Below are 25,986 nucleotides of genomic sequence, written 5' to 3'. Positions count from 1 at the left end.
AGAAAGGAACAAGAAACATCAAGGATTAAGTTCCTTGAGGCCTAAAGTGAGAAGGGTTACATATAAGCATTAGGAACCTTAAAAGGCCATCAAAAACTAGTTTAAAACTATTCCTCAGGAGGGAGCCAGGGAGCTTTGTCACTGCAGGGGGTTAGCGTGTTTGCACTTTGCTCTGAACTGCAAGGCATTCACCCTACAATGGAGTGTGTGTGCCCCATGCAGGGTGCAAATTTATCCCCTGGGTTACAGGATTAAAAATAGAATTTTTATTTTTAGTTCAATTTGTAGATGTTCTATTACATACCTAACATATTCTTTCTTTTTAAAACTTTTATTTATTGATTTTTGAGGGAGAGAGAGAAACATTGATTTGATGTTCACTTATTTGTGCATTCATTGGTTGATTCTTGTATGTGCCCCAACCAGGGATCAAACCTGCAACCTTGGTGTATGAAGACAATGCTCTACCCAACTGAGCCACCTGGCCAGGGCTCCAACAGATATTCTTTAATCTCTTTGTGTATGGTCCTACTTTTTGTTTTTATTTTAGATAATCCTGCCTCAATATGAAATATGTATAAATTTGTTTCTGATATTACTCATTTTATAAAATATAACCACAATTTTAATGGCTATAAAATATACCAACAAGGATTATGCAATAATATATTTAATCAGTACTCTACCTTGGGATATTTAGTCTTTTCTTTTTTTTAACAGTTTGTTATTTAAAATAATGATGATACACATCCTTGTGCCTGTCTTTTTCCATATTTCATACGACTGAGACCAAAATATATGAAGATTTCATTGTCTTTATAATGGTTTCCAGTGTAGAAATTTCAAATAGATTGACCATGTAATTTACCGTCAAAGCAGGACACTTTGAGAGCAAAAGGGAAGAAGCACCTAAACCAGGGCTTACAGGCAGTTACCTGCTTTCATGGATCATTCTCAAACGCGCAGTGTGAAATAATGTTAGCAGTCCACTGAGAAGGTGTTGCACTTGGTGATCTGTGCCATGTATTTGGTCACAATGTGACATAAACATGTGTCCCTGTTCACATTTCCCTAAACCCTCCTTAAACCTCATGCTTGGAGAAGAGTGACATGAGGGACGTAATAGGAAGAGGGGTACAGGAACCTATCATTTCTTCTGGCTTTAGGGAAAATGGCTATGTGCACACTGAGGAGTAGTTCTCCTTTGTTGTCTCTGTTAGTGAGACCCTTCCAGTTTGTTCTCCCACGCAGGGACAGCTACAAGTGAGATCTCTGGAGACCAAAACCACTCGGATCTGAGCATAGCTGCTTGAGTCTTGGTTGTACGTTTTTGCAAACATGAACCATGTTTCATTGGTTAAATAATGAAGATAAAGAAACAATAGATGTGACCTTTGACTAAATATTAGCAAAAAAGCAACACAACTCAGGATTTTAAAATCGAATGAGCTTTTAGAAATAATCTAGGCCTTTAACCTGTAAAATGAGGACACCCAGGCCTGGCATGACATCACCTAGGCCTTTGTGCCACAACTCAGAACCATATTTTGTTGTTGTGAGGATGAAGGAAGTAATGCCTGACTGTTCTGTGTGGGGCAAGTAAATGCCAAGTATTTATTCCCTTCCTAACATAATCGAAGAGTAGTTACAGGGACGTTTCCAGACTTGTTTCTCATTAGATGATTGAGCTTAGAGAGCTTACAACAGAAGCACATGAAGCCACTATTAAAAACACTGAAAAAAAAAAAAAAGACAAAAATAGATGGAATCAAAATGGAAATGCTCTACCAAACTTAGACTGATTGCTTATTATTTTACTTCTTCTCCAAAGGAGTTATAAATGCAGTTGGCCCTCGTGGAAGGACAATGACGGATTGATTGATCTGCTTATACATTATATCTGAGAGACAAAACAAATTATTAAGGTAACTTGAGAAATAGAAAAACTCCAAAATCATCCTGTCTGAGGACATTATCCTCTTAGAACTGAGCTCTTCGAAATACAATCATAACTGGGGTCTCCAAGATTCTGTTTCTAGGAGACAAGCTCACGTTTATCATCACATTAGCAAACAGACAAGCCGCTCAGTGGCTTGCAAATCACCCCTAAAGAATGACCCTAGCCGAGGGTCTGTGGAACAAAATGTTGGTGTGGACTAAACCAGCTCTCACCAAACTCAGAGCAAAAAGAGTGTTACTTGAGAAAAACATTTCAGTTCCTTGAGAGAAAAAAAATTCAGTGCAGCAATTGTAAAGGAAGACACAGTTGCAGATTGAAAGGGGAAGAATTGTTTGAATTCTATGGCCTAGGATCCCCTTAACTCTATGCTTCTGTCACGACTATTAGGTAAGGGGTTTACCTCCCTTGTCACATCCTCTGCACTGTTGCTTGCCCACAGCCCCATCCTAATCTGCAGGGCTTCAACGGTGCCCTGGAGTTATGCCCTGGCTCTGTTCCAAGGCTTTGGGGATGGAAAAGGACCCTGGGGGAGGAAGAGGAAGTTGGTGAAGAACAGTACTGCTCAGGAAGATATAACTTCACAGAACAATTCCATCTCCATGAGGTCAGGAGTCTTTCTTTGGTTCACAGACGTGTCCTAAGCCATTAGAAGTGTCTGACTCATCGACTACTTACACTAAATACTTGTTACATGAATGAGCAGACTTCTCTGAGTCCTGAACCCAATATAATGGTAGGAGATTGCTTCTCCATCATTACTGGGCTCCTTCATCTCAAAATTTTAACTAAAATTCAGTTATCTTACATGATGCCCAGGAAATAATCTCTGATCTCCAATCTATTCTGATCACTCTAGCCCTCCTTAATGGCCAACCCTGGTTCTCCAAGGCCTCCAGATGGCGTTCAAGCCATCCTCTGCCTCAGATGGAACTGGAACAGTGGAACCTTCGGGAAGGCCAGGACGCCCAGGCCCGAAGTGTACTGAGAGACCATTTCTTTCTTTCTTTTTTTTCTTTTTAAAGATTTTATTTATTTAATTTTATAGACAGGGGAAAGGAGGGAGAAAGAGAAACATCAATGTGCGAGAGATGCATCTCTCAGTTGCCTCTCGGATGCCCCCAAGGGGAAACCTGGCCTGCAACCCAGCCAGGCATGTGCCCTGACTGGAATCAAACTGGCAGCCTTTTGGTTCACAGGCAGGCACTCAATCCAGTAAGCCACCCAGCCAGGGAGACCATTTCTTTGAGGCCAGGGAGAAGTACACAGCCCCTCTTGCAAATGGGGCCAACAGCCCACACTCTCTGGGCCCAGGTTGGAGGTCTTCTTTAATAAGGACCATCTTGTCTCTTTCTCTTTGCTTCTCCAAGCTTATTTCCTCAAACTTTATCCTGCCTCAAGGCTTCTGACTTTGGGAAAGAAAAGCCACAAAAGGTCCCAGGCTTATTCTGCATTCCTCCCTCACTTCCCCCAGGCAAGGACACACAGAACTCACTACCAGCTTAAAAGGATAGAATGGAAAGGGAAAGATGAAGGATAGGAAAACAATGTCATAAATATCTCAAAACATTATTCAGCTGTAGAAGTATGTGACTAGGTGCACATAAATCAACGGCAACCCCTACAAGTTATTCCACTGGCAATGAGATAAGCTTAAAAGAAAGTAAGAGCAGTTGTTTATACTTCTTTAAACTGCAATACAGAAAGGAAATACACATTTAGTAACTTTTTGTGTGTGGAGTGTGTGTGTGTGTGTGTGTGTGTGTGTGCGCACGTGTGGTTTTCTTTTGGTCAATATCCTCCTATAACGAACAGCTTAAAAGAAATCAATCTCTTCCTAAAAATATATGGGTGTTAAGATGATCACCAGCTCAAAAAGCATTAGAGCCACTTGAATAAAAGGATGTAGATTAGGTTTCAAGTCACCTCTTACTTACATGAAATTATACTTTTAATCAAATTTAATGGCCTTTCCTTTCTTGTGAGGATGATAAGCATTATTGATCACATTTTAACACATTTTAGGAGTAGGAAGAACCTTGACAGTCAGAGCATTTTTGTCTTGTCCCACCTAATGCAGAGGAAACTTCTGGGAGGAATTCATTTGGAATGAAAGGGAACCAATTGGTTTGCAGGGAAGGATGGGCAGGGTGGGACGATCCTTAGGATTTACAGTATCGGTTTCAAAAATAATGGCAGCAGGGAACCCATGAGAGATGATGAACTTATGGGGAAGATTAATTTATTCATTCTATACAACAAAGGATTGAAACCAGCTATTAGAAATTTTCTCAAGTAGTAGGAAACAGGAATTTTGTGGAAATACTTCAATTGGAAGAAGGCTTCCCCTCATCTCTGAAACAAATCGCTATTTCTATTCTTTGTTTCTGTCCAGTTCCTTTGCATCCTCTCCTCACTTACCTTCCAGAAGAAACCTGTACCTCCTGTCTCCAAGAGAAGAGAAAACACATGTGGGCACAATGTTTTATAGTGATCATGATGATCAGAATTCCTCAGACTCCTTTGGCTGTCATTTTGCTGTAACCTTTAGGCAACTCACATTTCAGCCCAGCCAGATCTCTGCTGTAATTTGAACGTGTGTTGTGCTTAAGATAAACCCTTCAGAATTAAGTGGGACTGCCTACCTTTAAACTGTTGGGCATAACCTGGGAGAGACCAATTAATATTTACTCGTTTTGTGCCTTTTGAATGCTGTTACAGGCATACCTCACTTTGTTGTGTTTCATAACTGCTGTGTTTTTTACAAATTGAAGTGAAAACCCTCCACCAGTGAAAACTGCAATTCACTGAAGGCTCAGATAACGGTTAGTGTTTTTTAGCAATAAAGTATTTTTATTTACTGTATTTTTCGCTCCATAGATGCACTTTTTTTCCCCCAAAAAAGGGGGGGGGATGTCTGTGTGTCTTATGGAGCAAATATTGTGTCACAGACCATGATGCATAATACCTGACCTGGGGTTCCCAGAAAACTAGAAGAGTATTTGAACCTTAAAGTCTCTCCTCATTTGTTTATGACAGTGATGATGGTTCTTAATGCTGCTGTTGACTGCTGTTCACTTTACATGGTTGAAATATTATTCTGTTATATTTTATTAAATATTTTAGTAAACCATTTGGTTCAGAATATTTTCTTTTCTTGTTTTCCTCCTCTAAACCTAGAGTCAGGTGCATCTTATAGTGCAAAAAATATGGCATTTATTTTTTTCATTTTTATTTATCCATTTTTAGAGAGCTGGAAGGGAGGGAGAAAGAGAGGGAGAGAAACATCCATGTGTCATTGCCTCTCGTGCATCTCCAACTGGAGACCTGGCCCGCAACCCAGGCATGTGCCCTGACTAGGAATTGCACCAGTGACCCTTTGATTTGCAGGCCTACACTCAATCCACTGAGCCACACCAGCCAGGGAAAAGTATTTTTATTTTTTATTTGTTCTTTAAAAAAAATTTTTTTTATTGACACTATTACAGATATCTCTCTTGTTCCCTGCTTTGCCAACCTTCACCCAGCCCCGGCTCCCCCTTCCCTCTGGCCATTGCTGCACCATTGTCTTTGTCCATGGGTTTTGCATCTATGTTCTTTGGCAAACAATAAAGTATTTTTCAATTCAAGTAGGTACATTGTTTCTTTTTTTAGAGACTGCAGTATAGTGTGAACACAACTTTCATATGCACTGGGAAACAAAAAGATCTGTGTGATTTGCTTTATTGCAATACTTGCTTTATTGCCGTGATCTGGAACTGAACCTGGAATATCTCCAAGGTATACCTTTATATATATAATTGTTTACATTTCAAAAATAAAACTATGGAAACTAGGGATTATTCATCAAAGTGAATATTTAAGTGACATTTTATTGTATATAAGGTTAATTGCAAAATAGATGTGCCACTAATTCAAAATCAGCTAACTTCAAGTTATCACAGTTGAGATAAACCATATTTTCTAAAGTACTTTTTAACACTATTCATTTACTTTTTAAAAAACTTTATTTTTATTTAAGGAAAGGGGAAGGGAGTAAGAAAGAGAGGAAGAAAAACATCAATGTGAAAGAAAAACATTGGTCTGTTGATCCTGCAACCTAGGCATGTGCCCTGACTGGGAATTGAATGGGAGACCTTTCAGTTTGTGGGATGACACCCAATCAACTGAGCAACACTGGCCAGGGCCTATTCATTCTGTTTTTAAGACAATAAAAACAGCAAGAATCAACTTGTGCACCTTTCCTTACCCCCAAAACTCAAGTCATGGGTCCAGTCCAATAAAATTTAAGCCATGTCAACAATTGCAAAGGTTTAAAAGTCCCTCTTTCTTGTATTGCTCCTGTCTTTTGGACAAAGCCTCATTTTTCCTACTACACCATGACAGATTATAAAAGGAAAATAATTATTGCTGTCACTTAGCCACTGTCGAGTCTCTTAGAACCTGCTCTGAAACTAACTTCTGTACCATACTTTGTTACTTGTTCATGAAATAATAACTAAACTTAAGAAGAGACCAAGTAGAACTTCAGTCTATTTTTAAAGACCTTATAATAAATTCAACTGTCAGATATAAATTTTCTGTTTTTCCACAGTTCTCCTCTATTAGGCATAGGTCCATCAAGTAATGCTGAAATAAGTACATGTTTCTATAGAAAAGTATGTTTCCCTGAAGTAATTACCTCACAAAATGAAGTCATACTTCCTGGTATAAAATTACTAACATACTTGTAAAAGCCACAGGTAAGTCATCTGTCATATTAACCAGAAACCTCAAGAATGAAAGATACTCCTTTAAAAATATTCAAACCTTTCTGTGTGTCAGGTACTAAACAAAAAGCAACATTTGCTGCTACATATACTGAAATATGTTCCTCACCAAACTGGCTTGAAATAAGACTGCAAATAAACAGATTATAATCGCAACTTTTAAGATACTTTGTATCTCAACATAAGAGATAGAATACACCCTGCTTATTTTCTTTTACATTTGGAATAATGTTACATAGCCTGTTGAATAAGTATCTGAAAATCCTATGGAAGTGACAATTTGACAATGAGAAATTCATTTCACTAATAATTATACTTGAAAAGAAACTAATTTTTAAAATATTTCACTTTGGTCCTGGCTGGTGTGGCTCAGTGGATTGAGCGCCGGCCTGCAAACCAAAGGGTCACTGGTTCGATTCCCAATCAGGGCACATGCCTGGGTTGCAGGCCAGGTCTCCAGTTGGGGACATGCAAGAGGCAACTACACATTGATGTTTCTCTCCCTCTCTTTCTCCTTCCCTCTCCTCCTTCTAAAAATAAATAAATAAACAATTTTTTTAAAAAAAATTCATTTTGCTAAATGACTTTATAATACTAAGAAGTGAAATGGTCCTAAAGAAAATGGTTTGGAGCATGGCCCAGATTTAAGAACCAAGGCACTCAGTCCCCTGCTGATGAAAATTTTGGTGCCAGTGGCTCACAGTTGAGCCCTTTTCTGCACCTTGTCTTCTGCCAAAGCCTTGCCCATGGTTTTTGCCTCCTTCCCCAGGGCCATCCCACAGTGACTGGTTAATAATAGGGTGCAAAGGCCTGCCTCCTTTCCTCAATTCAGAATGACCAAACGAAAATCCCAAATCCAAGGCCGCCTCTGGTATTGCCTGAGACCTCTACTGCAAATTTTTCACAGTTCAATTTCTCCCTCTGCCCAACTCTGCTTCCATCACTCCAGTACTGATGTTGTTCCCAAGGGCACACTCCAATAACCTCCCTTCACGCAAATCTTCAGTTTGAGTCTGTTTCCCAAGGAACTCAACCTAAAACAGAAGGTATTAAAAGTAGTCCTAGAAATAAGACTCTACAATGGGTTTTTGGAGCTGATTCCCTGCCAGCCAGCTATCAACAAGAACCCCGTCCCTAGTGACTGGGGTACTGATAGCACCTGGAAAAATTCTATGACAATGTCATTACTAATTCGAATCCATTTATGGTAAGGCATTGTCCCACCTGCTTACCTGTAAGTTAAAATATTAGTATATTGAATTTTCTCTCGCTATAGTTTGGACAATACTGCCACCTCCTGGAAAAGCTAATGAATACTAGGGACAGGTGCTTTCATCCGTTCGAGTGATCAGTATTAGGAAGTTGGCGTCTTAGCGCCGACTCCGTATCTCTCCATGAAATTAAACCAATTCCTAACCTCTCACAGGCTCTGCACAGGTTTTTTTTTTTTAAATAGAAACAAGACTTGTGCATCACAATTTTGTAACGTGGAAACTTAAACAAAAGCTAATACTTGTAGCGCGTTATGTGCCAAGTACTTTAATTCTTAATCCTCAACAACAGCCCTATGAGGTAGTAACTATAATAATAGTTACAGATGAAGAAATTAAATTTTAGAGATTTTAAAGTGACTAAATATTACGCGAAATCCCTCCTTGGGCAGCAGAGCTCCAATGACTGCCTAGAACGCCAGCTCCGTAACTAAGTAACCGCCTCGCTATACTACCCGGGCATGCGCACAAGAACACTAAAGTTTATTCTGTAAGAGTTTGTAGGAAGCCGGCGCAGAGCGGCGCGGCGAAAATCCCAGCATTCTTTTCGTGCCACCACCAAGATGGCGGCGCCCATGTTGCGGTGCATGTCCCGGGGCCAGTGGTTTTGTACCCCAGGTCTGCTGGAAGTCTTGCCCCTGGGCCTACGTGAGGCCCACTCGGGCAATAAGGGGTTGCTGGCGGTGCAGAAGGCTCGGGGTTTGTTCAAGGAGTTCTTCCCCGAGACAGGTACGAAGATAGAACTCCCTGAGCTCTTCGACCGTCGCAGGGCGAGCAACTTTCCCCAGACCATCTACTGCGGTTTCGACCCCACGGCGGAGTCGCTTCATGTGGGGCACCTGCTGGCGCTGCTGGGCCTGTTTCACTTCCAGCGAGCCGGCCACAATGTGATCGCGCTAGTGGGAGGTGCCACGGCGCGTCTAGGAGACCCTAGCGGCCGCACCAAGGAGCGCGAGGCTCTGGACGCAGAGCGCGTGAGAAGCAACGCGCGCGCCCTACGCCAAGGGCTCGAGACTTTGGCAGCTAATCACCAGCAGCTTTTCACTGATGGGCGTAGCTGGGGCAGCTTCACCGTGCTGGACAACTCGTCCTGGTATCAGGAGCAGCACCTGGTGGACTTTCTAGCGGCGGTGGGCGGCCACTTCCGCATGGGCACGCTGCTGAGCCGGCTGAGCGTCCAGACGCGGCTCAAGAGCCCGGAGGGCATGAGCTTGTGCGAGTTCTTATACCAGGTGCTCCAGGCCTATGATTTCTACTACCTGTACCAGCGTTATGGTTGCCGGGTCCAGCTGGGTGGATCTGATCAGCTGGGCAATATCATGTCGGGATACGAATTCATCAACAAGTAAGCGTCTTTAGACCCAGGAGCAATCCTGGGACCAAATAATTTGCACACGAAATAGCTGGTGATGCACTATTAGGACTGTGAAATGACGCCCTTCATGCTAGCCCTTTTTGGTTTTATCCCCATTAAGGGTCTGTAATAGTGTTAATATTATAACTGGCTAATGAGAACTAAAGGGCTGAATTAAAGTATAAGGTATGGGATGTATTGTAGGGCCCTGCAGGAAATAGACCACTAGTCAGGATTCGCATTGTGTGTTTTAATTACCCTAAATAGCTCTTTTTGTTTCTGGTTTTCAAAACTGCTCTCTTTGTTTATACCTGAACGCATATAGGCCTCCTTTGAGTGGTCCCTGCTTTAGCTTTGCACCTTTCATGAAGCTAGTGTTCTTGGTTAGCATCTCAAAACATTTTTTCCACTCCAAATATTTGGCAAGTAATGTAGATTTTAATGGCATTTTCTTGAGGGGGATGAACTACAAGGCTAGCCCAAAGGATTTTTTAATCCCTTGAAGTTATCTTAGTGTCTCTACCTGACTCCCCATTTACCCAGATCTCTCTCTTCTCACCCAGCCTTTAAACATTTCTAGGTCCTAAACGGTACCTCCCCTTGGCTTGCCCAGAGTCACTGGTTTCGTTGCAGTTCAGAATGACAAATGCCAAAATAGAGTGAATGCTGTGAAAGCAATAAAAGACAAGAATCCAGATTTAGGAAGTCACAGAAGTTTATTAGAGCAAGACAGCACACTGAAATTTGAACAGTGATTAGAACCTACCACCACTTGTGCCTGAAACGCATAATGGAGCTTTTCTTTATTCATAGGTTGACCGGAGAAGATGTATTTGGAATCACTCTTCCTCTAATTACTAGTACAACTGGAGCCAAACTGGGGAAGTCTGCTGGCAATGCTGTTTGGCTCAGCAGAGATAAGACATCTCCATTTGAATTGTATCAGTTCTTTGTCAGGCAGCCAGATAATTCAGTAGAAAGGTGAGTTCTTAATAGTGTGCTGAGAAAACTTAAGCACGTAAGTTCATGTAATTTTAGCATTGAATCTGTATGTATCCGTGTACACGTCATAGTTTTTTGAGTTTTTTTTTTACTTGGATTCTATTTAAGACATCAAACTAAATATTACAAAAGACAAAACAAAGCTTTTAGAAAATAAATAGGAAAATATATTCATGACTGGGACAGGGAGAGATTCTTAAATATGGGGTACAGAAATTATACTAAATTAAAATTAAGATCTGTTCATCAAAAATTCATCTTTAATAGTGCAGTACATGCAGCTAATTGATAGAGTTTCTACTCAAATAAATATAAAGAATTTCTATAAGCCAATGAGAAAAAGACTGACAACCCAGTAGAAAAATGAGAAGAGACTTGAACAGGCATTTCACAAAGATTATATCTGAAAGGCCAAAAACATGTGAAGAGGTTGCTCAACCTTAATAATAAGAAATATGTAAGATAAAGGCACAGTAAAATGCTATTTGTACACCCACCAGAATGGCTAAACATAGACTTGGCAATACCAAGTGTTGTTGAAAGTAAACTTACTGTGGTATGGGTCTCAGCCTCTTGATAGCAATGCTATTGTCTAGAAACGAGTGAGGAGTTCACCTGGGCCCACACTAGTGGCGAGCTCCACAGACATTTCCCCCAACCAGAGCTAAGGTGGCTGGACTGGCCTCTGTGGTGGTTGTTATGGTTGCAGATGCACCTTAGCAACAACCATCAGGACATTTTGAAAAACAAGATTTATTATTCACTGGTCATGGATGGCCACACAGCAAGGTCACTGGTAAGGAGGGAGGGAGGGGGTGTGGACCTGGAGCTCTGCCTTCAGTAGAGGATGGGGTGCCTAAGGTTTCATGGGTTCACTCTTAATAGGCAAATTTAAAGCATAAAGTGAGAATTCAGGAGTGGGAAGGGAGAAGAGGAGTCACTCAAGTGGTCAGTTACCTAGGTTACCCAAGATATTCCAAGGGGAACTTCATGAGTGGGGCTGCCTGCTTCCTTATCTGGTTGTTTTGCTACTGGTTGTGTCCTGCCTCCAGCGGGCAGCATGTTTATTCAGGATGGATGTCTTCAACGTGGACACCTTAGCAATCAGAAGCTGGGTATCAGGCACTTACACTGCAATCCACCCTGTGATGCCAAGGGATCTGAATAATGGTGAGAACGTTAACAGTCGTGATAGTGGGTATGTTACAAGTCAGGTCTGGACTCTTGTCTAATTTGTCTAATCAAGAGAGTAAACATCTCATAAGTGTTATAGTAATAAATCCTGTGGTCCAAAATCCAGTGTCTAGTCATTGTCCCCAGCCTGAAGGGTCCAGCCATGATAGGTCAGTGATCTCTAGGAATCTGTTCACATATTTGGGTAATTTATTGTGGGAGATTTTAATGTCCTGGGCCATCTGATGTAAGTAGGTTTGAACTTGAGCTAAGTTGTTGATGTACATGCAACAACTGGTCCCCTGGAAGGCACAAAACAACCCCTTGAGGAGCAATTGGGGTAGGAAATGTATGGGGCAGCTAACTGAAGGGATGCCCAGAATAGAGACATTGCTGTTAAACAATGTTAAATGGAGTTGGCTGAAATTGAATATTGCACTTCACAGATGTTGCATTTTTATAAGTTGAAAGCAAGACTCTCCACCAGCAGAAAGATCATGACTTACTTTATTGCATGGTCTAGAAGCAAACCCACAATATCTTCCAGGTATGCCTGTGTATCAGTAGGGTAAGCATTTAAGGGGGGGTTCAAGCAATTGGAGCCAGATGATAGGCCCAGCGATTTCTGGTTCCCAGTGTCTGGGCAGCCCTCCATCTCCCTTAATATAAATGGTGGTGGCGTTTGTGAAGTGCTTTGCTGACGCTGTGGAAAGTGTAGGGAGGAGTGTGGTGGAGGGCGTCATAATAGTGTCAGGGGTAGTGTTGGTGGGGGCTAGTGGTGGCCAGCAGAAGTCATGGTTGGGGAGCTTTGTGTAAGGTCACAAACTCAGACAGTCAAGGGGAACAGGTGAGGACAAGGAGTCTAAATGGATGGTATTTCCAGGCAGGGGAGCTGTCTGGTTCCGAATGTGCATTTTGGCCTGCCACACTGGGAGATTAGATGCAGTGCTGCCCTGCAGTAGGCAGAGGACATCATCACAGTTTGACAGGCATCTTGGTATAGGGTAGGGTCAGCAGGCAAACACCAAGCAAGAGTTCAGTCCATTTGGGGAACCGCTGCCTGAAATGAATGTAAGGAGTGCTTCTTGAAGAGGCTGTTGTGATGCTCAATAAGGCCAGCTGGCTGGAGGCAGTAGTCTAGATAGTATTCCAAAGAATATTACCTTGGGTGGTCTGGGTCTCTGGAGACGTAAAGTGGGTACCCTGGTCAGAGTCAGTAATGTCTGGCAATCCAAAGGGAATGGAAATCAGTTTAATAAGGAGAGAGATTACAGACCTCGAAAATATTGTGGATTTAATTCCAGACCACCACAGTAAAGCAAGTTATGATTTTTTTCTGGTGTTGGGTCTTACCTTTGATTTCCAACAAAACACAACATCTGTGAAGCTCAGTAAAACATGGTATGCCTGTACCTATTTTTAAGATGAATTCTCCAAGGGGAGTCCCATGGAAAAAGTTAATGATTGTGGAGACATATGTGGAAGTCCCAGCAGAGGACAGTGGGTGATGAAATCAAACTGCTAGCAGGAGCGTGGTCGGCCTCCCCAGGGAATATGTCCCCACCTGGATAGCCTCCTTGTTTGGTTTAGGAGCAGAGAATGCAGTCATCTATCTCAGCTTTGGCTGCCACCAAGGAGAAAGGGAGTCCCTTCATTGGAGCCCAAGTAGTTAAGGTATGAATTCCTCAGTCACCTGAGATTGTGGGGCCCATTTCTCAAGCCAGTAGAAAGGGTCACGCCCTGAGGAGTCTATACATGCAGACTGGGGAGGGATCAGTGAGGGAGTCTGTGATATTGTTGGAAATGTGTTCTGCCAAAGAACAGGTAGTGTGAGCAAAGACTTGAGTAACAATGATCAAAACTAGGGGCTCCTTCCATAGCTAGGAACCCCAGATGGGCTTGCCTTTATATGAGAAAATTGTCCCTAAGCCATTGGCCAGACCAAACTGCCAGGCGGTAAGCAATAGCCCAGGAGTCTGAATATGCAGATCTGCAAGAGGCCCCTTTCTATGGCTCACTTAGGACTAGGTGAACACCTGCAAGTTTGCCAGCAGGCTGACCCAGGAATCCCCTCTCATCTAGAGGGATGCCTGAGGCTAGGTGAACGCCACAGCCCTGCAGCGAGCTGCTTAGTGTAAGCTGCCTCATGTGAAGAATACTGACTCCCTGTCCATCTCAGACACTAGGTTCCAAGGGGCTTCCCAAGCGGCCAGAGGAGGAAACAAGCATCGATACTAACTCTACAAGACTCTTGGGCAAGGAGCTGAGTGTGTGGGAGGCCACATCCTCCTGTAATTTGGAAAGGCCTTGGCATCAGATTTAGCTCTCCTTAAGGTACTGTTTCCATTTTACCAAGGAGGCGTCAGTGGCTTTGCCAGGCTAGTAATGGGAAGCATCCCTAACCCAGAGCATTATAGGAATTTGGGTATGTAATAGTGCTGGCCAGGCAGGGCCTCGGTTTCTAAAAGAGCGCAGGAAGATACCAAAAGTTGTTGCTCAGTGGCTGCTCCTGAGGGTAGGCACTTAATCCAAAGCCCCAAAGGAAACCGGGCAGACTCTGGGAGACATAGTCAGCTGCGGTCAAGGACTGACTTGGACTGTGGAACCAGGTGGGCTAAAGGTAAGGCTTGTTGGACTGCCTGCTGGGCAGCTTCCAGAACACAGCCCAGTGGAAGGTAGCAGACTTGCATTTGCTTCTGCGTGATTGTGTATACGAGGCAAACAGTGAGTGAGAGATGAGGGATGTGTTGCCTCCAGAAATGAAAAGGCCTTGTATGTGTTGTACCTGCAGAGTGTGGTGGGTGGTTCATAGGGAGCAATTGACGTTTGACGAGGTGGTGCTCAGGAACTTGACAAGGCTCGGCCTTGGATCTTGTGAGGAGCAGCTGCCCGGCCACTCTGGTGTAGGTGGTGTGTGAGGGTGTGTAAATCTGCCTAAAGCGCTTCCTTAGGTGTTGTGCTTCTCTCAGCATAATGTCATCAGTATGATGGCAAAAACTCCAGTGTTCCAACTGCAAGGTATTTAAATCTTGGCAGTAGTGGTTATGTGCATTTGTGGGGCTGTTTAAACATCTCATTGGGAACCATGTAAGTGAGTATTAAGCCTCTTTAAAAGTTAAAAGTGGTGGTGGGGGGGCAAGTTGGGCCTGGGATTCCTGGAAACAGAGCAGATTAGCGTGGCCAGTGACTATGAAGGATACTCCTGAGCCCCTTGAATGACCTCAATCAATTCTGTAATATTAGAAGTCGGAACCCAAACATTAATGTTTTATTAGTCAATGGTGACACACCATGGTTTAAGTATTGGCCAAATGGGACTATTTAAAGGGAAGATTGTTGACTTCATGACTCCCATCCTAAGCAAATCTTTAATAACAGGGTGTAGGCTTTCAGTGCCCTGTTGGAGTTGGGATTGGGGCAGCGGCTACCATCTATCGCCAGCAATCCATCTGGTGAGTCCCACCCAGAAGGCCAAGCACTTGGCTTGTCTCATGTGGCGTGGCGTTGTCAGTGCTTCCGTGCCTGTAACAAGGAATGAAAGACTCAAGGGGCCGCCGTCAGAGGAATCTGAGGTGAGTGGTCCCAGTGGTTACATGGGATGGATTTGCACGCCTTTGATTGTTTTACTGGCAGTGTTCTGTAGGGCTCCCCTTTTGAGAATTGACAGAGATTGCGTGGAGTAACAGTGACTTGGGTGCCAGTGTCTAATAGAGCCAAAAAGGACCGCATTTTTATTGTCCCAGTGGACTCCCAAAGTGGTATGGGGACGATTGTCAGGGAGGTGGGACAAGTGCTGGGAAGCTGATAGTTTCCTGGGGCAGAGGCTTAGCTGGCTGCCAGCTGGAGGGTAGAGAAGGGGATAGAGGGCTGCTGTTTGCAAGAAGATGAACCGCAGAGGGCGCTGTAGCTGGACAAATGCTAGAGACTGTCCGGAGAGTACGTGGTCAGGACCTTCATGATTTCATAACTCGTAGTGTAAGTTAGCCTGGGTATTCCCATAAGGGGCAAAATTAGGTTTGGGGTTTCTTGATGGAGGAGGTAGAGAGCCCTTTTCAGTGAGGAAAACGCGCTAACGGGGACATGAGGACGTAAGTTTGAGGTATCTGGGCATCTGAGTGCATCCCCAGATGCTGCGTGCATCCCCAGATGCTGCGTGCATGTCTAGCGACCATGTCAGTGCCCTCCAGTGCCTTTCACGAGGTTTTGAAGTCCCAGTAAAATGGAGCACTGTTCCATAGGTAGGGAGAGAGCCTTGTAGAAAGAATTCTCTGGACTCAGTCAAATGGGCCTTCTTCAGGGCCAGAAATGAGGAGAGGGTCATTTGGGTCACTGTGGTCATAGAAATTTGGACCATGCCAATTTTGCTTAGTGGCAGACAGCTCTCATCTAGTGTTTCCCATTCACTGAGCCCTGGCAGTCACTGTGATGGAAGGGTGGGCACAGCGCCAGGCAGTAAAGACCCGGGTGAGGAGGGGGAGGCCCCGCTATGACTACCGGGGTCCTCAGCCTTCTTTCCTCCCTCTTCATCCTCACCAGAGGCCTTGATAATGCTGTCAGCTTTTCTGTTGGTGGCAGAGGCGCCTACTGAGGCATGTTGCTTTGTTCTGCCCCGTTCAGGGGAAAGCCAAGGGAGCACAGGACATGTGGTATTTCAGAGGAAGCGGACATACCGCCTGGCTGGCTCTCTGAGACGTTTATAGATTTTTAGGGTCTTTAGAGGGACCAGCCACTAGGTGCACTTTGGCAGCCGTGGGTAACAGTTAGGTCCCGGTAACCTGAAACAGGCAGTCAGCTCCCTTCTTTCTTTCCTGCTGTATAAAATCTTTAATTTCAGGTAAGGTGTAATTTTATGATCTCAATTTTTACTTCATGATTTTTTTTTATTACCTTGAATCTTATGTGCTGTTACCAGAAAGTTGGTAGAAAATGCCCCTGTGAGCGTAATTCAGAGGGGGCTACCTCCCTCTCCAGGGCGCTGAGGTCTGCCTCTGCTAGTGTGGTCGATGTCCCAGGGTCTTTGGGGAAGCCCTGTGTCTTCTGGAGTCGAACACCAGAGTTGGCGTGTTAGTACACAGTGGCACTAAGCAGTGTCCAGGAAGCTTCTATAGGGGCGTCATATTTATCAGGAGCTGGTGAGCCTCCTCAGGGGTCTTAGGAGGCACAGGCACAAGATGTTCAGGACATTTATATTTGTCCATTAATTGTTTAGCAGCATCGCTCCAGGAATTAGACCCATGATATGCCATCGAGTTGGGGGCACAGAGATGGACACAGCAAATGTAGTGGCCACAGTGATAGAGCAAGCCTTGCTGTATTGTTTCCTCTTCCGTGGTCCTGTCACGTTGCAAGGCTGTTTGACTATTCCAGGCTAGGACACAAAGTTCTGGTGTGACCCACCACTGAGTGGTGGCAGTGGGAGGTCTCCCTCCTCCTTCCCTACTGGAATATCCTTTCCTTCCGGCCATTAGCCCAAAGGCTCACCTGGTGGGGGTGAGAACAGCTTTACCGAGCTCAACTTGCGAGGCATGGAGGACCCTCAGTACATAGGTAGTCAATTAAGCATTCTGATCATCTTGTTGGACCATATGGCCTTGATCACACTGCTGTGTGATCACTGAGTTTTATGGCAGTGGTGACACTTTGGGATAGATACCACAGACAACACATGGCAGAGGCAATATGCAAGAGCACGTGCCAGCAAGCGGGGCTGCCTTCCCAAGTGGTGTTCCCACTGGGTTAGCCAGTTCGTAAGCTAGGCAAGGCTACAGGGCATCCCTGCAGTGCAGGTGTGCAGTCCTGCCAACGACGGTCTCGGCCTAGTTACAGTGCTGCTATTGGCTAAAAATGCCTGTGGCGCTCACCTGGGCGCACACTGCTTGTGGCAAGCCCCCACAGACATGGCCTGGACAGGAGCTAGTGCTGGGGCCGGACCCGCCCTTTTGGTTCTTACGGCTGCTGGACGCACCTCAGCAGCAGCCATTGGGGACTTTGGAAAAACAAGACTTATTACAAGTCCTGGAGGTACATGGCACCCCGAGGGCCACATGGCAAAGTCACAGAGGAGGAAGAGGGAATGTGGATCTCAGGCTCTGCCTTTATTTGAGTCAAGCATGGGATTACTCAAGCGGTCAGTTATCTGGGTTACCCAGAGCTTTCTAAAAGGGGAACTTCTTAAGTGGGGCTGCCTGCTTCCAGCTGTATTATATAAGGGTTGGCAAGAGTAGGTTTACAGCTGTGAGTCCGTGAAAGTTTATTCTTATATTGTTTAATTATTGTATTACTTCCATTTGACAACTGTAAATAGATTTTTTTAACTTTTTTTTAATATGCTTTATTGTTTATGGTATTACAGTTGTCCCAATTACTTTTCCCTTTGTTCCCCTCCACCCAGTGACCCCTCTCCCTCCAGTTGTCCCCCCCCTTAGTCCATGCCAATTGGTTGTGCATAGTTCTTCTCAACATCTTCCTATATACTCCACTCCCTCCTGCTATGCTTAATTTCTGTACCATCTCCCTCCCTTTTCTCCCTTCCCTCTCCCCATGACCTCCCCCCCCAAATGTTCCCCATACCTATAATTCTTTTCCCACTCTCGTTACCTACTTAGTCTGCCTTTGTTTCAATTCCCTAGCTTCTGTTGTTGGTTGTTGTGATGCAGTTTTCCTTTTAATGTTCATAGTTTTGACCCCGTTTCTCCTAAACAAGTCCCTTTAACATTTCATATAACAGTGGTTTGCATCTGATGAACTCCTTCAGTTTTACTTTGTCCTGGAAGCACTTTCTCTGCCCTTCTGTTCTGAATGACAGCTTCGCTGGATAGAGTAATCATGGTTATAGGTTTTTCCTTTTCATTACTTAGAATATTTCCTGCCAGTCCCTTCTTGCCTGCAGAGTTACTTTTGAGAAATCAGCTGACAGTCTTATTGGGACCCCTTTGTACGTAATTCTCTTATTCTCTCTTGCTGCTTTTAAGATTCCCTCTTTATCCTTAATTTTTGACGTTTTGGTTATAATGTGTCTTGGCGTGGTTCTCCCTGAGTCCAGTTTCTTTGGAACTCTGTGCTTCCTGGACCTGTAAGGCTATTTCCTTCCCCAAGTTAGGGAAGTTCTGTTTCATTATTTTTTCACATAATTTTCCAATTTCTAGTTCTTCTTCACCTTCTGGTAGCCCTATGATTCAGATGTTGGCCCACTTATAGCTGTCCGATAAGTTTCTAAGCCTCTCCTCATTTTCCTCACTTCTCGCTTCCTCTTTCTGCACTGGTTGACTGTTTGTTCCTTCCCTATGTTCCGATTTGTTGATTTGATCCCTGGTTTTCTTGCCTTCACTACTTTCATATGTGTTTTTGTTAATTTCAGCAGGACTAGCCTTCATTCCTTCCCTGTCTTGTTTAAGATCTGCTGTTAGGTTTTATAACCAAAGCTCTGAACTGAGCCTCAGAAAGACTTCCTATCTGCTGAGCCATTAGATTAGAAATTTGCTGTCTGGTCAGCTGTGTCACTGGGATCTCTATCATGATCTGTGCCATCCTGACCGTTTTGTGTTTACCTTTGCTTCCTGGGCAGGGCTGTCATACCTCCTACGCTATACGGGGCAGAGCCCCGTGCACTTGTCACAACCAGATGACCTGTCACACCACGCTGTGGCGTGTTCTGCGGGGGTGGGGTTCAAGATGGATTCCTGCCGTTCACTCTCTACTGAGAGACTGGGAGGCTCCTCCTCAGTCTCCACCCCCTCCAGGCCTCACAGTCCAAGGCAATAGGGGTCTACCTTCCCCAGCTTTGGAATTGCAAGCTGACGGGTCTGGTCTGCAGCCGGGGGTGCTCCCCAGGTGCATCTCACCTCCCCCTAAATACGGGTGTCTGTGCTTACCGCTGTCCTGCCACCGTCGCTACTGTTGCCGCAGACAGCACAGCTTGAACTCTCCTCCCTGGCTTTACCCTTCCTTCCTATCTGTACGAGCACCACTTGTTTTTAACTTCATACCTTGGACTTCCGTTTATTTTCTGGAACTTTTGGTTATTTCTGTTTTGCGGTAGTTGTATTCCTTCTTAGTTGTGGAGGGAGACGGAGCGTGTCAGTCTAGGCCTCCATCTTGGCTGGAACTCTCCTGTGTTTGTTTGCTTCCGTGTCCCAGGCAGAGCTGTTGCTCCTGTTACGTTGTAAGGGGCAGAGCCTTAGGGATTCGTCAGTAACAGGCGACCTGTTTCACCACGCTGTGGCGCTGTATGCGGTGGAGGGGACTGAGAAGGAACAATGCTGCTTGCCCAGCACTCGCCCCTTTTCTAGGCATTTCTCCCACTTCTGCACCGGACTGGCGCCCCTCTAGCTGCTGCCCTGGCTGTTCTTCCCAGAGTGGGTGGGTCGGCGGATGTTCTAGATCCGTGTGGGCCTTTTAAACAAGCAGACTCTGCTGAGAGACTGGCAGTTTCTGCCTCTGTCCCAACCCCCACTGGTTTACACAGTCAGAAGCAATGAGGCTTGATTTTACCCAGTGCTGGGACGGTGAGCTGTGCGGTCTGGTGAGGAGCTGGGAACACTCCCCAGGTGTCCCTCCTGAGTTTTTAAAACGTGTAACTGCACTCTCCGCCAGCCTGCTGCTGCTGCCGCCACCACACCGTGTCCTCTCCACCCTTGCTCCGCCCCTCCTACCTGTCTGGATGAGTATTTCTTCTTTATATTTTTGTTTGCTGGACTTCCACGTAGTTTGGTTTTTCTGGAACTTCTGGTTGTTTCTAGTTTTGAGTTAGTTGTATTCCTTCTTAGTTGTGGAGGGAGATGCAGCATGTCTGTCTACGCCTCCGTCTTGGCCAGAAGTCCTGTAAATATACTTTTGCCCACTACTATTAGCAATGGATGTCTTTGACACGTATACCTTGGCAATCAAAGGCTGAATGTCAGGCACTTACAGTACAGTTCTAGTACTTTGCAAAAATATGTGGCTGTGCCTACTAAAGCTGAATAGGAACAAAAAGTTGGTCCAGCAGTTCTCCTGGGTACATCCCAACAGAAGTAGGTGATGTGTGCACCAGGAGAAATGTATGGGATATTCACAGCATTATTAGCAATAGTCCATTAGTAGAAATAACACGAATATCCACATTAGAATAAACATATACATTATGGGGTTATAGCATGGAATGCTGCATACAACAGCTATGCGCACAGCAACATGGATGACTCTCCTGAACATGCTGATGTGCCAACATAGCCAGCGCCAAGATATGTTCTGTATAGTTCCATTTAATAATGTCTAAAAACAGGCAAAACTAAGTGATGCTGTTTAGGGAAGCATACGGAGATGGTGCAAGTATGAAGAAAAAGGAAGTGATTGCCATGGAAAGCGGAAGAGTGGTTCCCTTGGAGGGAAGTAGGGATATGTGATGCACTTGGGCTTCCTTGGGTAGTGATAACCTTGGTTTGCATGCCATCCTCCGTCCCCCCGCCCGCCTGCAGCTGTCTGGGAGTTTCCCATGATAGTGGGGTACCTCAACCCGAGCCCCGTTTGGCCTTGATCAGCCCTAGACTCACAGCTGCAAGATAACTGAATTCAATAGTTTCTTTTTTCTTCCCCCTATAAAACAACCCCTCCTTCCCTAGGACCCCGGAGTTGGGCCATTCGTGGCACGGCTTCCTCCCCACTTGCTTATTCTCTCAATAAACTTCTTTTCTTCCGCTCACTGCATCCTCATGGTTCTCTGAGCAACACCATTCTTATCAGGTAGGGGTAGTGCTTTCGATCTGCCTAGATGTTTGCTTTATGTTTACATTAAGTTATGTGTGATTTGTTTACTTTTGTTTTTCACTAAAGAAAATGTTTTAAAAAAGGATACATATAAAATATCTGTCAGTTTTTAAATTATAATATTTTCTAAAACTTATGGGCACATACAGGAAAAACAAGTAAAGAACATGCTTGGGTAGGATGCACACAAATTTAGATTGGTGGTTATCTCTGAGGGCAAGGAGAATATGATGGGGCTGGGGCCTTTATTCTGTGTTATGCTGTGACTTTTAAAAGATCTGAAACAAAAATGGCAAAATAGTAACATCTTCAGTCCGGTGACCTGTTTAAAATTATTGTCTTGTATTATATTCGGTACATTTCTGCCTATTTGTTATGTTTTGCAATTAAAAATAAATTTGAAAGTAAAGGAAGTGGGAGATAAAAATTAGGTATGTGATATAAATCTTAACTCTTTTTGGTCCTGAAGGTACCTGAAGCTCTTCACTTTTCTGCCCCTCCCGGAGATTGACCACATAATGCAGCTGCATGTCAAAGAGCCAGAGAAGCGAGGTCCTCAGAAACGACTAGCTGCAGAAGTCACAAAGCTTGTCCATGGACAAGAAGGGCTGGATTCCGCTAAAAGGTGGCCTTTTCAAGTGACACTTGCTGAAGTTCTTTACTTAATAGACTTGAGAAAATTTAGAGTCGCACTGCTTTAGGGTTGTCTTTTACCACTAACAAGGATTGTCAGTGTATGCCTTAATTGCTTTAAAATGGCCTCTCTTTACCATAAAGATGATCCTGAACTAAATATATAAATTCAAGATAAATGTAGCTGTTTCAAAAACTTTTCATCTAGAACATACTGGACATTTCATAATTGGTCCTGGGTATTAGAACATGTATTTGAATAAGCACTTGCATGATGTTTTTCAGGTGTACACAAGCCCTTTATCATAGCAGCGTAGATGCACTGGAGATCATGTCTGATCAAGAGTTAAAAGAGTTGTTTAAAGAAGCTTCATTTTCTGAATTAGTTCTTGACCCTGGAACAAGCGTCCTAGATACATGCCGCAAAGCAAATGCCATTCCAGATGGTCCCCGAGGGTAAGATTATTTAACGTTCAGATTCACTGTTAATACAGTATTAAATGTTACAATTCACAGCATGGGTTTCCTGAGCGTGCTTTAATGGTGTCTCATTCCTTCCAGAAGTTAGGTTAGCCTTGGAGTAGAGTGAAAACTGAGATTACTTATTGCTGAAAATAGCTTAAATTTTCTAAATTAAGACTACTACTACAATACTGTTTCTTATTAAATCTAACCCAGTCAGTTTTCCCTCCAACATTGGAAAAGGCCTACATTTAATAAATACATTGAGATCAGTCAGCTCCGGGATGGTCACAATTTGAGATCAGCAAAGCAGAGCATTAGTTAGCCAGAAGACCCTCAGTCCCTCATCTACAGTTCTAGCGTAAGTCATAGCTATCAGTCCATGCTCATAATTAGGAAGGACATGTTACATTATAGTTGGGATTTTTCTTTTTTCCAATTGTTTTCAGATTATTTGCCTCTATCCTAAAGAGCCTTACTCTCTACAGAGGAAATATCCATTTTCTATCACCTACCATTCCACCTTATTGATTTCCTAATATGCTAGTTTACTTAGTATTTACTGAATTGAGGGTGGTGTCATGCACCTCCCCACAGTGAATCTGTGGTTCTAAGAATTTTCCTCACTGTGGAAGCATTTATTTCCTCCTGAATTGTTCTCATGGTTTACTTACTGATCAAAGTTTCACTGCTACTGAAGATAACACTACTTGATTTAGCCAAATTCTCAGTAATACTGACATTTTTTAGATTGTATAAGCTAAGTAAGGTTGGCTTATGCATTTAAAATGTCACACATGATCTGGAAACTATAACAAACACCCTAAAATAACACTTCCTAAGAGGAAGAAGTCTGTCCTTAAATATTAAATATTTTACTATTGAGCTAAAACCATGCCTAGTAGTCATAAATTTTATTTGATGACATAGATAAAGGAAAATCCACATTTGCCTTGCAGAAGGAAAGGCCCTTCATACTCTAGTTCTCCTTTCTACTGAAATCTCACCTTTCTAGCTGCTCCCATGTTTCCTCTTTCTGTTTGTGAAAGTAACTGCTCCTTACTCTCCCAGTTTCAGTGACTCCTTTCAGGAAAATTTCCAGTCCCTATTCCCCCAACCCCAACCCAGAGCAACCTCTCATAGCTCTTTACAACATTTAATCAGTGTGTCATAACTGTTCGTTTGTCTGGCTTTATATATATTTAGTGCAAGTAAGGGCTCTGTAAATGCTTATGGAATGTATTTGATGATAAATACCTTGAATAAAACCTATTTACATAGGCCATCAAAAAACTTTGTTAGCAATCTAGAATTTAATCAGTGATTTTCCATTTCTGAAATTAGCCAACTTTTTAAAAAGAGCATTTTGCTTTCTTGTAGTCTTAACAGTTTGCCCTTATTTGCTTAGAATCAATGTAATTTGAAAGGATTTTCCAGTTTCATAAGCAAGTTTCCCAAAGATTTCTATAGATAACATTAACAGCAAGTCTTCAAATAACATCATAATAATGTTAATGAGGGAAAACAATTTCCAGCCAGGGCACTGTGGGGAGTTTGCACATTCTCCCCACGTCTCCGTGGGTTTTCTCCAGGTTCTCTCGTTTCCTCCCACATCCCAAAGGACATGCACATTAGGTGAACTAGCGTTGTCGCAGTCTGCGTGTGGGTGTACATGTGTGTGAGTGCGCCCTGCAGTGGACAGGGGACCTGTGCAGGGTGGAGGCCTGCCTTGCACTCTGCGCTGCTAGGAAAAGTTCCAGCCACACAACTGGAATGAGTGGGTTGGAAAAATCATTATCTTGTGTTTATTGATCTTAAATGTATGTATAGTTCACATTTATTTCATATTAGAAGTGTTTTGGGTCTTTAGAAGTTTTGTGATATATTTGTGACTGGACATGTACTACAGGGACTTAACTCTCACTACCCATCAGCCTTTGGTAAAACTGGTTGTTACATGTTGATTCGCTTAAAAGCTGCAGTTTCCAAGAACCTATCGATGACATTAAATGTTGTGACTTGTATCTTACAGGTAGCTCATTAAAAGCAGCATTGTCCTGGAATTTTCTTTTCTGTGATTTTTTCCCCTCAAGGTAGACAGTACCCTCCAGAAAATGGTCCTGCATTATTCCAATTCACTTCATTTTTAAACCACTATCCACTGAACAGTTCTATCAAGAGCTGAGAGATACCCCAGCTCTTTGCTCCACAAAATGAGAAACCCATTATGCCTTAAACTTGCTTCTTTAGCAGAGCATTATTAAAGGGAGGCAGAGCTAGTAAACATGAAGACAAATTTAATGCTAAAGGTTTCAACTGCAGAACTTCTGAAATTTAAATGAAATACAATAATGATGTATCTGTATTATGGGAAGAGGTCAACAGTGATTAGATTTATCTAGTTACTATACATTTCTATTTTTAGGTATCGGATGATAACAGAAGGTGGAGTCAGTATAAATCACAGACAAGTAACGAATCCTGAGAGTGTTTTAGTTGTTGGACAGCATATTCTTAAGAATGGACTTTCATTACTTAAAATAGGAAAACGGAATTTCTACATTATAAAATGGCTTCAGCTATGATGAAAAATCCCTGTTGATTCAAACTGGTGCGTTATTCATTCTCAAGACATACGAAAGGCTGGCTCCAGAATTTACAGCTTCACTTTTATGCAAATCAAGGTAATGGAGTATACTCTAGGCCTGGCAGTGTGAGTAATTTCATTATTTACATAGGTTGGTTAATAAGTTTGTGTAATGATGGCCTATTTTATTTCCTGATCCTTAAACACTAAGGACTATCATTGAAAACTGATTTCCAGGGTTAAGCTGTTTTAAAAATTATATTTCATGAAAAAAGTAAAAGCTGTGTTTCCAATCCTATCCTTCTTGCTCTCCTTTTTGGACATGAAGAGGACCAATGAAAAAGAGGTAGTATAAGGAATTGCAGATACTTTTATATCAAGTATACATCTTATCCATCTCGTTAGTGTCTACACTGTTCCAAAATCAGTAGTGCCTCTAGCGTCCACATTAGAAATGCAAAACCTAGTATTGGAAACTGATTTCTTTGTTGTTGTTTAGAAGGCAAATACAGTTCTCCTTAGAAAGAAGAGTTAGATAAAGCCATAATTGGAATTAGAAATTACAATAGAAGTAGTTTCTTTTTGAAGATTAAAATCAGTAATTAACTTTTCAGAAAGTTTCTAATTGAGTTTGCCACTCCCTTACCTGTTTCAGTATACCTAAATTATACAATCTTGTGTTTCAGATTACTACGGTAGTAGTATTTCATACATCTGGAAACTTTTAAATTAGCTTTAAATTAAATTTCAACTTCTCTCCCCAAGCAGATTGCAACTTGAGATAAACTGAAAACTTAAGTAACCAAAGAAGTAAAAGATTGTTATACCAACTATCCAATTACATGAGAATATCAGAAGCTACCCAGGTAAGGGAAGCTTTCAGGTCAAATTGAAATAAAGGGTTTAGTTATCAAGACTTAGTTAAGCTCTGTAAACATTAGGCAAATTTCCTGTTTCCACATATGAAAAATCAAGGTAATAGCACCCCATTTCCCTGAGGATCAAGTGAAAGGCAAACTTACAAAATGGTTCAC

General features: G+C 43.0%; 1 protein-coding gene across 1 annotated transcript; it reads left to right on the top strand.

Annotated features, from left to right (window-relative positions):
- The first annotated feature begins 8,521 nt into the window (after positions 1–8,521).
- On the top strand, positions 8,522–25,250 carry YARS2 (tyrosyl-tRNA synthetase 2). The gene is made up of 5 exons (XM_090273004.1): positions 8,522–9,342; positions 10,165–10,332; positions 21,740–21,895; positions 22,189–22,359; positions 24,791–25,250. The coding sequence occupies exons 1-5, from the start codon at positions 8,561–8,563 to the stop codon at positions 24,948–24,950; spliced, it is 1,437 nt and encodes a 478-aa protein (XP_090129130.1). The 5' UTR covers positions 8,522–8,560; the 3' UTR covers positions 24,951–25,250.
- The last annotated feature ends 736 nt before the right edge of the window (positions 25,251–25,986 follow it).

The sequence above is a fragment of the Furipterus horrens genome, unplaced genomic scaffold, assembly GCF_987537825.1.
Source record: "Furipterus horrens unplaced genomic scaffold, mFurHor1.1.pri manual_scaffold_4, whole genome shotgun sequence".
Lineage (NCBI taxonomy): Eukaryota > Metazoa > Chordata > Mammalia > Chiroptera > Furipteridae > Furipterus > Furipterus horrens.
Note: the sequence above shows the minus strand (reverse complement) of the source record. Positions and strands in the feature narration are given on the sequence as shown.